The sequence below is a fragment of the Lolium rigidum genome, chromosome 3 (assembly GCF_022539505.1).
Source record: "Lolium rigidum isolate FL_2022 chromosome 3, APGP_CSIRO_Lrig_0.1, whole genome shotgun sequence".
Taxonomy (NCBI): domain Eukaryota; kingdom Viridiplantae; phylum Streptophyta; class Magnoliopsida; order Poales; family Poaceae; genus Lolium; species Lolium rigidum.
Genome location: NC_061510.1, coordinates 229,000,114 through 229,011,760, shown reverse-complemented (window position 1 = coordinate 229,011,760; position 11,647 = coordinate 229,000,114). Strand labels below are relative to the sequence as shown.

The 11,647-nt window shown below is 46.0% G+C and overlaps 1 protein-coding gene across 1 annotated transcript in view; it reads left to right on the top strand.

Annotated features, from left to right (window-relative positions):
* Positions 1-10,172: 10,172 nt before the first annotated feature.
* LOC124696131 (putative serine/threonine-protein kinase-like protein CCR3) overlaps positions 10,173-11,647 on the top strand; it is a 15,263-nt gene continuing 13,788 nt past the window's right edge. The window contains exons 1-2 of the mRNA XM_047228903.1: positions 10,173-10,655; positions 10,763-11,627. Coding sequence (XP_047084859.1) covers positions 10,185-10,655; positions 10,763-11,627 — 1,336 coding nt within the window. The 5' untranslated portion in view covers positions 10,173-10,184. The remainder of the gene's footprint in view (positions 10,656-10,762; positions 11,628-11,647) is intronic.

Here is an 11,647-nt window from a genome sequence, read left to right as displayed (position 1 = left end):
TGAGAAGTCTTATCATTTACATATTGCACATCTTATTTTAGTTTGCAATTTCTATTATATGATTGATCTTGTTGTTAGTATTGGTATCACTTTGGGAGCATTGAGTAAATCTATTTGGTTTTGGCAAACTTAGCATTGGTCAATAGCAACAACACTTTGAGTTTAATTAGAAAAGAGGAAGTACATGTAGATATGTTATTATCTTTCTTGTTAGTTCCTAGCTTAGTATTATGAAGTTAAAATTGTTTGTGCTTACAAGGAAGATGCATGATTGTTTCTATCACATGTATATTTGTTTGTTTCCCTCAACTCTTATGCTTGCTAATCAACCTTGCTAGCCAAAAACCTGTACTGAGAGGGATTTCTTCTCGTGCATCCAAACCCTTAAACCAAACCTATGCCATCAGTGTCCACCATAACTACCTACTATGTGGTATTTCCCTGCCATTCCAAGTAAATACTTCATGTGCTACCTTTAAACAATTCAAAAGTTATCATCCCTTATTTGTGTCAATGTTTTATAGCTCATGAGGAAGTATGTGGTGTTTTATCTTTCAATCTTGTTGGGCAGCTTTCACTAATGGACTAGTGGCTTCATCCACTTATCCTATAATTTTGCAAAAGAGCTGGCAACGGGGTTCCCAGTCCCAATTAATTAACTTTCATTAATAATTCTCTTCACATGTTTTGCCCCGATTCATCAGTAAGCAACTTAATTTTGCAATAGACACTTCTCCATGGTATGAGATTGTTGGAAGGCACCCAAGGATTCGGTTAGCCATGGCTTGTGTAAGCAAAGGTTGGGAGGAGTGTCATCCTTAAATAAACTAAAATGCATGTGTAAACAAAAGAGAAGAGGGATGATCTGCCTTGCTGGTAGAGATGACGTCCTTCATGGGAGCCGCTCTTTGGAAGTCTGTTTGGCAAGGGGGTTAGAGTACCCACTACCATTTGTTGACAACAACAAACACCTCTCAAAAACTTTACTTTTATGCTCTCTATATGATTTCAAAACTTAAAAAGCTCTAGCACATGATTTAATCCCTGCTTCCCTCTGCGAAGGGCCTGTCTTTTACTTTATGTTGAGTCAGTAAACCTGTTTCCGTCCATCTTAAGCAAGCAATTGAGTTGTTGTGATCCAACCATCTATATTGTGATCTACTTAATCATGCATTTTATTCTTCCTTGTTTAGTACAAGTTTTATCTGAATGAATATAGCTTTGAAAGTTATCAATGATTATGAGGAAACTATTATGATTGAGTATGCAAGTCTTGTTATAAGCTTTAATATAAGAGCGCTGCTCAATAGATAAGTATAATCTGTTAACTGTTCTCTGACCAAGAATGAAGTTTGCCATCACCAATTATGATTTCTTATGCATCTTTATTTGTGATTACCTTCTACTTGTTTCAAGTTGAATTATATGAGGAAGTTGTCTACTAGAATGTCTTGTGTGAATTAATACGATGCTTCTTGTCCGTATTTGATTTATCGACTCTTCACTCCATAAACATGTGGTCTTGTTTACCGAGTTCAGTTTCGCTTGGAGACAAGCGAAGTCTAAGCTTGGGGGGAGTTGATACGTCCATTTTGCATCACTATTTTATATCATAATTTACTGTTATTCATTGATATCTTTTCATATTTAGAGATGGTACTTATGTTATTTCATCTATTTTGCATGTTTCATGGTTATTGGAGAATCGCACACCGGAGTCAGGATTCTGCTGGAAAAAGCACCGTCAGAATGCAATATTTCGGAAGATCAGCAATTGACGGGAATTATACTGAAAATCCTATTTTTCCAGAAGACGGAGGTAGCCAAAAGGAGGAGCCGAGGAGGGCCGCCATGGGCCCCCTCATAGGCCGGCGCGGGCCCTGCCCTGGCCGCGCCGCCATGTGGGGAGGGGGCCCACAACCCCCTCTGGCCTCCTCTCCTTCGCGTACTTCTTCGTCCCAAAAACCTAAGCTCCAGAGGATAATCGCGAAGAGTCACAGCCGCCTCTGCGGGGAGGAAAACACCAGAGAGAAAAGAGCTCTCCGGCAGGCTAAAATCTGCCGGGGAAATTCCCTCCCGGAGGGGGAAATCGACGCCATCGTCACCGTCATCGAGCTGGACATCATCTCCATCATCATCACCATCATCTTCATCATCATCACCGCCATCTCCACCGCTGCACCTCGTCACCGCCGTAACAATTAGGGTTGGATCTTGATTGTTTGATAGGGGAAACTCTCCCGGTATTGATTTCTACTTGTTATTGATGCTATTGAGTGAAACCATTGAACCAAGGTTTATGTTCAGATTGTTATTCATCATCATATCACCTCTTATCATGTTCCATATGATGTCTCGTGAGTAGTTCGTTTAGTTCTTGAGGACATGGGTGAAGTCTAAATGTTAGTAGTGAATTATGTTGGTTAGTATTCAATGTTATGATATTTAAGTTGTGGTGTTATCCTTCTAGTGGTGTCATGTGAACGTCGACTACATGATACTTCACCATTTATGGGCCTAGGGGAATACATCTTGTATTCGTTTGCTAATTGCGGGGTTGCCGGAGTGACGAAACCTAAACCCCTGTTGGTATATCGATGCGGGAGGGATAGCAGGATCTCGTAGTTTAAGGTCTGTGGTTAGATTTATCTTAATTACTTTCTTGTATTTGCGGATGCTTGCAAGGGGTATAATCACAAGTATGTATTAGTCCTAGGAAGGGCGGTGCATTAGCATAGGTTCACCCACACAACACTTATCAAAACAATGAAGATTAATCAGCTATATGAAGCGAAATCACTAGACTAAATTCCCGTGTGTCCTCAAGAACGTTTGGTCATTATAAGTAAACAAACCGGCTTGTCCTTTGTGCTAAAAAGGATTGGGCCACTCGCTGCAATTATTACTCTTGCATTTTACTTACTTGTACTTATTTCATCTGCTATATCAAAACCCCCTGAATACTTGTCTGTGAGCATTTACAGTGAATCCTTCATCGAAACTACTTGTCAACACCTTCTGCTCCTCGTTGGGTTCGACACTCTTATTTATCGAAAGTACTACGATACACCCCCTATACTTGTGGGTCATCACTAACCCCCTTTACAAAAAAGGAAATCCGAGGGTTTTGCCTTCACTTAAGGCAAAGACTTGGAATGTATATATTTGTTCTGCAGTAATTTTTGCCATACACCTTGTTCGATCAAGAGTTTAAAGATCCACTTACTCAAAAGACATTTATTTTTAGTATCTAAAACTCCCACTCAAAGTCTAGCCTGATCTTACAAATCATGTTCCATCTAGTAAACCTAACTTTTTTGTTATGCCCATTACTTTGCAAAAATAAGTTTAGATAAAAAAATCTAATATTTTCCTTATCCCTAGAGAAAGAGAGCATAAATATTGGTAAGCTTGTTAAAATTGATTTAATAAGAACAAGCCTACTGCCGTATGATAGAAGTTTGTCAACCCAACTAGCGAGGTTTCTCGAAATGATCCTCGAGTGGTTTTCATTCCATGTTTCTTAATTTTCTAAAATGAATTGATATTTCCAGATATATAAATGAGAATTTACGTGACTCATCCAAACAAATTAGAAATATCTCAATGAGTTTCATATGGATAGGATATTTCTCTACATATATTTTTCTTAATAGATATTACGAACGAAGAGCTTAAAAGTAGAGTAGGGGGTCAATAATCCGAGTGGTTGCTTTGCTCCGAGGAGCTATCTAATGAAGTGCTTAATGAGACATATAGAAAAAGCGGACCGTGGTGAGCGGAGATAAGAAAGGCGCCTCCAGCCGCTCTCGCGACAGGGACGGACACCACTGTTCACACCCATGATCCTTCATGGCGTGATAACATTGATTCCCATCAATGGTGGGCCACATGCTATAGGTTGGAGCGTCCATTCGTCTGCTAGCCCCCTTTACGAAAAAAGGAAATCCGAGGGTTTTGCCTTCACTTAAGGCAAAGACTTGGAATGTATATATTTGGTCTGCAGTAATTTTTGCCATACACCTTGTTCAATCAAGAGTTTAAAGATCCACTTACTCAAAAGACATTTATTTTTAGTATCTAAAACTCCCACTCCAAGTCCAGCCTGATCTCACAAATCATGTTCCATCTAGTAATTTTTTTGTTATGCCCATTACTTTGCAAAAATAAGTCTAGATAAAAAAATTTAATATTTTCCTTATCCCTAGAGAAAGAGAGCATAAATATTGGTAAGCTTGTTAAAATTGAGTTAATAAGAACAAGCCTACTGCCGTATGATAGAAGTTTGTCAACCCAACTAGCGAGGTTTCTCGAAATGATCCTCGAGTGGTTTCCATTCCCTGTTTCTTAATTTTCTAAAAGGAATTGGTATTTCCAGATATATAAATGAGAATTTACGTGACTCATCCAAACAAATTACAAATATCTCAATGAGTTTCATATTGATAGGATATTTCTCTACATATATTTTTCTTAATAGATATTACGAACGAAGAGCTTAAAAGTAGAGTAGGGGATCAATAATCCGAGTGGTTTCTTTGCTCTGAGGAGCTATCTAATGAAGTGCTTAATGAGACATATAGTAAAAGCGGACCGTGGTGAGCGGAGATAAGAAAGGCGCCTCCAGCCGCTCTCGCAACAGGGACGGACACCACTGTTCACACCCATGATCCTTCATGGCGTGATCACATAGATTCCCATCAATGGTGGGCCACATGCTATAGGTTGGAGCGTCCATTCGTCTTCTAACCCCCTTTCCAAAAAAGGAAATCCGAGGGTTTTGCCTTCACTTAAGGCAAAGACTTGGAATGTATATATTTGTTCTGCAGTAATGTTTGCCATACACCTTGTTCGACAAGAGTTTAAAGATCCACTTACTCAAAAGATATTTATTTTTAGTATCTAAAACTCCCACTCCAAGTCCAGCCTGATCTTTTGGCTTACAAATCATGTTCGATCTAGTAAACCTAATTTTTTTCTTATGCCCATCACTTTGCAAAAAGAAGTTTAGATAAAAAATCTAATATTTTCCTTACCCCTAGAGAAAGAGAGCATAAATATTGGTAAGCTTGTTAAAATCGAGTTAATAAGAACAAGCATATTGCCGTATGACAGAAGTTTGTCCACCCAACTAGCGAGGTTTCTCTCGAAATGATCCTCGAGTGGTTTCCATTCCATGTTTCTTAATTTTCTAAAATGAATTGGTATTTCAATTTACGTGACTCATCCAAACAAATTACAAATATCTAAATGAGTTTCATATGGATAGGATAATTCTCTACATATATTGTCCTTAATAGATATAACGAACGAAGAGCTTAAAAGTAGAGTAGGGGATCAATAATCAGAGTGGTTGCTTTGCTCCGAGGAGCTATTTAATGACTGCTTAATGAGACATGTAGAAAAAGCAGACCGTGGTGAGCAGAGATAAAGGCGCCTCCAGCCACTCTCACAACAGGGGTGGACACCACTGTTCAGGCCCATGGTCCTTCATGTCGGGATCACATAGATTCCCATCAATGGCTGGCCACATGCTATAGGTTGGAGCGTCCATTCGTCTGCCAAACCCCTCCAACCCCTTCCTCTTACCTCTATTTTGGCGTAGAGAAGGCACAGATTATGGTTCGGGCGGTTTTGAGGACACCAAAGGGAGGGGAAGTCTTGGCATAGTTCATTCAAGCTCGTTGTAGATACCAATCATGGGGAATCGAGGCTTGAGGTCAGGGAGGACGGCGGCAACCGATCTCCCTCACATGCAGGTACTTAGAGCTTCCATCCCCGCATCAACACTTTTGGGTCATGCGCCATTGACCTAGGAGATGGAGCAGGGAACTCTACTGCAACACTGATTGATCTTCATGTTCCCATCCCCGTGACGAGAGTGCTCAGTCCTGGCTCTGTAGGCACCACACTGGGGTCTGAAACATGGTCTAAGATTCGCCTACATGAATGTGACGATGGAGGGGAAAGGAGGTGGCATTGGCATCGCGCCAAAAATTTGTGAAGCTAAAGGCTCAGGTGGACAACTATCGAAGGTGGAGAGGGAAGCCTTGCATATCCTTGTCGCCGTTCTTGGAGGCGGTTCAGTCGACGAACAAGCCACCGATGTGCGAGGAGTTAGAGAGGACACCTGGATTAAGCTATGACTTTCCTGAAATTCAGTCACCATGCTCTGCTTGGATGCTCCTAGAGAAGACGATCAAGGGATTGTCGACATCTCCACTTGAAAGTCTGTAGGTGTGCCTGCTTTCAACTATGTTGGTCATATTCCGATTTTGAGTGGGAGACATGGGATTTTGGAGAAGACGATGCAACTTCCATCTAGCTCGGTACATCAATCAGGCCCAGAGCTCAGTGGTGTGGTGGGTGAAAGCATGGGCACATGTGGGGGGTTGGATAAAGTGGATCACCTCTTCCAGCAGCTTTGGTATGTGCCAAATCATCTCACCAAAGTCCCCCCACAACGTGTAGTCAAGATAAGACCAAGAAATACCTCTAGGGTTCGGGCTTCCCTCTCTCTGCCGATGCATCTCACTCTAGAGAGGTCAGGGTTTGTGTCATCTTGGTGTAGAAGAAGGATTTATTGAATTTTTTGTGACGTCGAACAAATGTCAAGGCACGGGGAAAGGGGGAGCTGACGTTGGCCATGAGAATTTTTGCCAACCATAACAACATCAGTAGATGCAGTTTCCGCAACAAGGCATCGATTTCTCCAAGGGTCAGCAACAATTTCCTTTCCCTCCTCCTTATGGATTCATGCCAGGGAACATGCATCCTTGGGGCATTAGGGGTCCTTTCCTTCCTTATCCACCACTAGCCCAGTTTGGTTTGAAGCTGAACCAGTGGATTGCTCCCCAGGCTTCTGGGCAACAAAATCAACAGTTTGGAGATCAAGGTGGTAAGGAGGAAAAACATAGGAGAGTGACCTAGAAGAAGAAAGGAAATTAAGTGGTTCCTGCTTTAGTTCCTTCTCTTGTGTTTGAGCTCAGTTATGCTGCCACTCCGTGCACTTGTTCCGGAGAACTAGGACACTTCAAGATCTCATGTACCAAGCAGTAGATGTGTTCTATATTTAAGACTACTAATCATCCTGTAGAGGAGTGTCCTATGCTAAAAAGGAATCATCAAGTGACAAGTTATATATGTAGCTCTACAACTAGATTGAGGTTTTATCATATTGAGGCCCCTGAAAATAAGCTGTGAGCACTACTAGGAATTGTGGTGTCGTTACAATAGAGGAAGGAACTATCATTTAGGAAGAGTTAGCCAACCACATGTTCTAGAAATTGAAAACATATCACACCGTTTGCCGTTGGTGAAGCATTTTTTTAGAGAATAGGCCAAAGGCACGATGTTAAATTAATAACGGCGAAAAAGATACATAATGTTGAACCAAACTTATAAAAAATAGCTACACACAATACACATGCCTACCGAAGAGACTACAATAAAAAACGTGAAGCAGCCGACACGACTATTACAAAGACTACACATAAGAAGAAGAAAAAAACACTGGACATATTTTTAAAAACCGGACCGGTGACCGAACTGGTGAGTTTATCGGTTTAGGTTTTTATCACTCGGACCACTAATTCACCGGTTCATTGTCTGGTTTTTTAAGATATAGAGTAGTATATTTTACTTATAAATACTGCAGTAAATAAATAATCATGTATACGAATCTATTTTAAACTTGCAATTTGGCATAATAATCTATAAACTAGTCAACAACTTATATAACTTTGCCATGTCTAAGACAGCCAAACTAACACAGGCTCATGTATTTCAATTATTTGCATCCAGCAAAGCTGAAAGGCAGCAAATACAGCGTATAGAACACGCACGTATGCCATGCAGCGGAAAAGGCAAAGCCTATCTTTGGTTGGCGAGCGGTCTAGTGCGCCAAAAAGACCGGTGGAGACTCTGGTTTCAATTTTTTCCCGGTTGATACCACTTCACCATCACAAGCATCGTCACTAGAAGCCGTCCATCACTACTCACAACCAACGCTGTAGACCAGAGTAGAGCCCAACAAGAAACAATGAGTGTGTAGAGCAAAAAAGCAACCCTTGCCGAGGCTAGCGGAACGAAGAGCCAACGCCAGAAGCACCGCGACTCCACCGCACCAGAGCTGCATGCCGTGAACTCAAAGACGGTGTCTTCAAAAAGAGCACGACACTATAGTACCACAATCACCCGATCCGCGTATCTTGCATTTTCACCAGGAGCACGTAGAAAGGAATGAGAGAAGCCCCAACGCCGCCTTCAGGAAGGGGACGATGTCCATGGACCTCGCCATCGTGGCCCAATCGGGCAAGGGTTTCCCTTAGCATAGAATCTCCTCCTTCTACACATGGTACCGACCTTCAAACGATAGCTGAACCGCCGCCACCGTGCACTACTCGGCACCCCCCACGTTGTCCCCACGACTGTGGTCGCCGGCCAGCACCTCAGCCACTATTACGCCCGCCAACCGACATGACTCCCCCATCCAAGGCCTCAGCCCCGGTTTCCTAACACTGCCCATCGTAGAACCGAGGGAAAAAACCGAGAGCCACCACCGCGAGGGCCTCGGACCAGCGAGCAAGCGACATCCGGCAACAACACCACGCTATCGGAGATGACGAGATATGCAACGAACAACCCTCATGGCTGCCAGAACTGGGGAAAAGGGCTGGGCTGGGCTCGGCATGGCCCGGGTCCCTACCTCGGCCCAGCGCGAGGTGGCCAAACGGCCGAGTTGCCCATCCTACACCCTGAAGTCGACCTCAAAGAAGCTGCGCCACCAAGCCGCCATGACCGACCTCCCGTGCGCCATGGATCCCGCTGCCGTCAGCCCGATGCGGGACGGGTTCATGTCACCCGCCGCTGCAGAAGCTCTTAGGGGAGCCCCGCTGCCCCGAGCACGCCCAAACCGCAGAGCCGCCACACCGTCACAGAGTGGTCGCGCCGCCATGCCCTCTGCCTAGTGTAGTGCCCCCAAGCGTCAATGCTGCCCGCTACGACTGCGGGGGAGTGTTAGAGTATATTTGGTAGTTATAGATTACACGAGATTGTATTAGGATTGTTTCCATATTCTCCTTAGGCCTCATTTGGTGCAAGAGTATTTATGTGTATTAAGAGGTGTTTCATGGAGAGTTTTTGGTGAAAAATTACCTTGACAATACTCTTCCTCTTCTTGGTACTCATGGTACTAGCGTGTGCAGCAGCAAATTGAAGGAGGCTTTGCAGTTTTTCCCGTGTGAACACACCTGCTGTGGATGCATGTGGTGGCCACCCGCTGTGATCGTGCATGTTCTCGTGTGTGAACACGGCGCTAGGCAGAGCAGGCTGCACTCAGCTCTGCTAGGATGCGCGTGAGTTCGCAGCTTTCGCAGCGTGTAAAAAACGCGAAGGCTACCTCGCGTTTTCATCCCCTTGTGACCCGACGTGTTTTAGAGCCAAAATTCAGTATTACTCCATCCAATACTCTTCAACCAAACAGCTAGGTTAGCAGATTTGAGAGCACTTAATCAATTACGCTGGGATTATACACTTTAAAACCGGTCAAAACTCCCTGGCCAAACAAGGCCTTAGGAGGTTTCTTAGCTTCCAAGTCTTGTACTCTATATATACTCGCCCATGAGGCGCAGTACAACATCCATCATATTCCGCATATCCTTCTATCGTTCAACACCGCCACGCCCTCTGCCTAGTGTAGTGCCCCCAAGCGTCAATGCTGCCCGCGCCGCCATCACCGCGAGAAGTGGAAAAGACACCCGCCGCCGCCCGAGCTTCGCCCCCGGTGGTGGCGAGGCAGGGAAGGGGAAGGAGGAGGCCAGCGACGCGATTTAGGGTTCCGCCCTGCGACTTGCGTGAGCCTAGGATGAAACATTTTTCGGTAAATTACTGTAGTCTCATCGTAATAAGCTAGTATGAAAATCGTACAGTACAAAATGTCGAAAGGGGTAACATCGAACTCTACTGTGTTCGCCACTACTCAGTGCCGAGAAGAGCACGGAAGGTCGCAAGCGACATACGGTGATGACCCGAGCAGTCGTGGAAGTCACCGCGTTGCTCTGTCTCTCCGCTCCGTAAACCGCGTAAAGCACAGCCACATAGCGGTTTCAGCGTGAATCAAAGGCAGCCACCGCAATACTTCCGAGTCTCGACCTGTGCGCAGATCACTACGCTACGCGGCTGCCATGGCGCTGTGGACCGGGCTGGGTCAGGCAGCGACGGTGGCGCAGCTGGTCGGCGCGGACGTCGGCGGGCTCATCTCCATGATCATGCAGGCCGCGCTGACGGCTCGGCAGAACAGGAGGGAGTGCGAGCAGGTGGCGCGCCGGGTCCTCATGATCGCGGAGCTGCTGCCGCACCTGGAGGCGTGTCAGGAGGCGGTCCGGCCGCTGGCTGGGCTGGGCGACACGCTCCGGGAGGCGCACGAGCTCGTGGTGTCCTGCCAGGGGAGGAACCTGGCGTACCAGCTCGCCATGGCCGGGAGGCAGGCCAACAGGTTCAGGGAGGTCCAGAACAAAATCGACTCCTACCTCATCCTCTTCCCCATCATCAGCCACATCGGCATAACCCGCCGCCTCGATCGAATCTACAACATCCTCGTTCCAGATAGCGCCACAAGCTCAGCATCTCCACCCTCCAGTTCGCCCCAGGTGCAGGTATGTATATATACATAAATACAAATTGATCGAACAAGAGTGTTTTTCGATCGTGCCGTGCCCTTCTGTGATGAACAGAAGCTCACTACTCATCATTTGTTTCTCAGGAGCCGACTGAGGTTGCTCGGGAGGTTCTACCGCATGGAACCGAAGAGTTCACGTTGGCAGAGATCATGGCGGCCACCAATAATTTCGCCGATGATACCATAATCGGCCAAGGTGGCTCAGCAATTGTGTACAGGGGCAGACTTTCCGATGGGCGTGAGGTGGCCATCAAGCGCGCTCGGCACCCGATCAGTTCCGATCTGGAGGATGAGTTCCGCACGGAGATTGCCATCCTATCGCAGCTCCAGCACAAGCACATCGTCCGCCTCCTTGGGACCAGCTGCTGGTCCATGAACAAGGAGAAGCACCTCTTATCCTTGTGGAGGAAGCGGGCCGAGCGGCTATTGGTGTACGAGTACATGGACAACGGCACGCTCCACGACCACCTGCACAACCAACCATCCTCCTCGCCGGTGACGGTGTCCTGGAAGATGCGCATCGATGTGCTCCTGGGCGTGTCGCGCGCCATCGAGCACCTGCACTGTCACGCCGTACCGCCGGTCATCCACGGCGACATCAAGCCGGCCAACATCCTTCTTGACTCCAGCTGGGTCCCGCGCCTGTCGGACTTCGGTGCGTCGGTCGACTGGAACCCGATGAAGGAGTATGACACATACGCCTACGTAGGCACAATCGGGTACCTCGATCCGGAATACTTTCAGACAGGCCATCTGAAGCCGGCGAGCGACGTTTACAGCTTGGGTGTGTTGATGCTCGAGGTTCTGACGGGGAAGAAGGGGGTGGAGGTGGAGGGACCACTGTTTGACTTGCCGTCCTTCGCTCTCCCCATCATTGAGGCCGGCAATCTAGAGGAGCTGCTGGACAAGCGCCCATCACCGGAGCCAACGCCACGGCACACTGCGTCAGGTACCCAGATTGCCGGCACA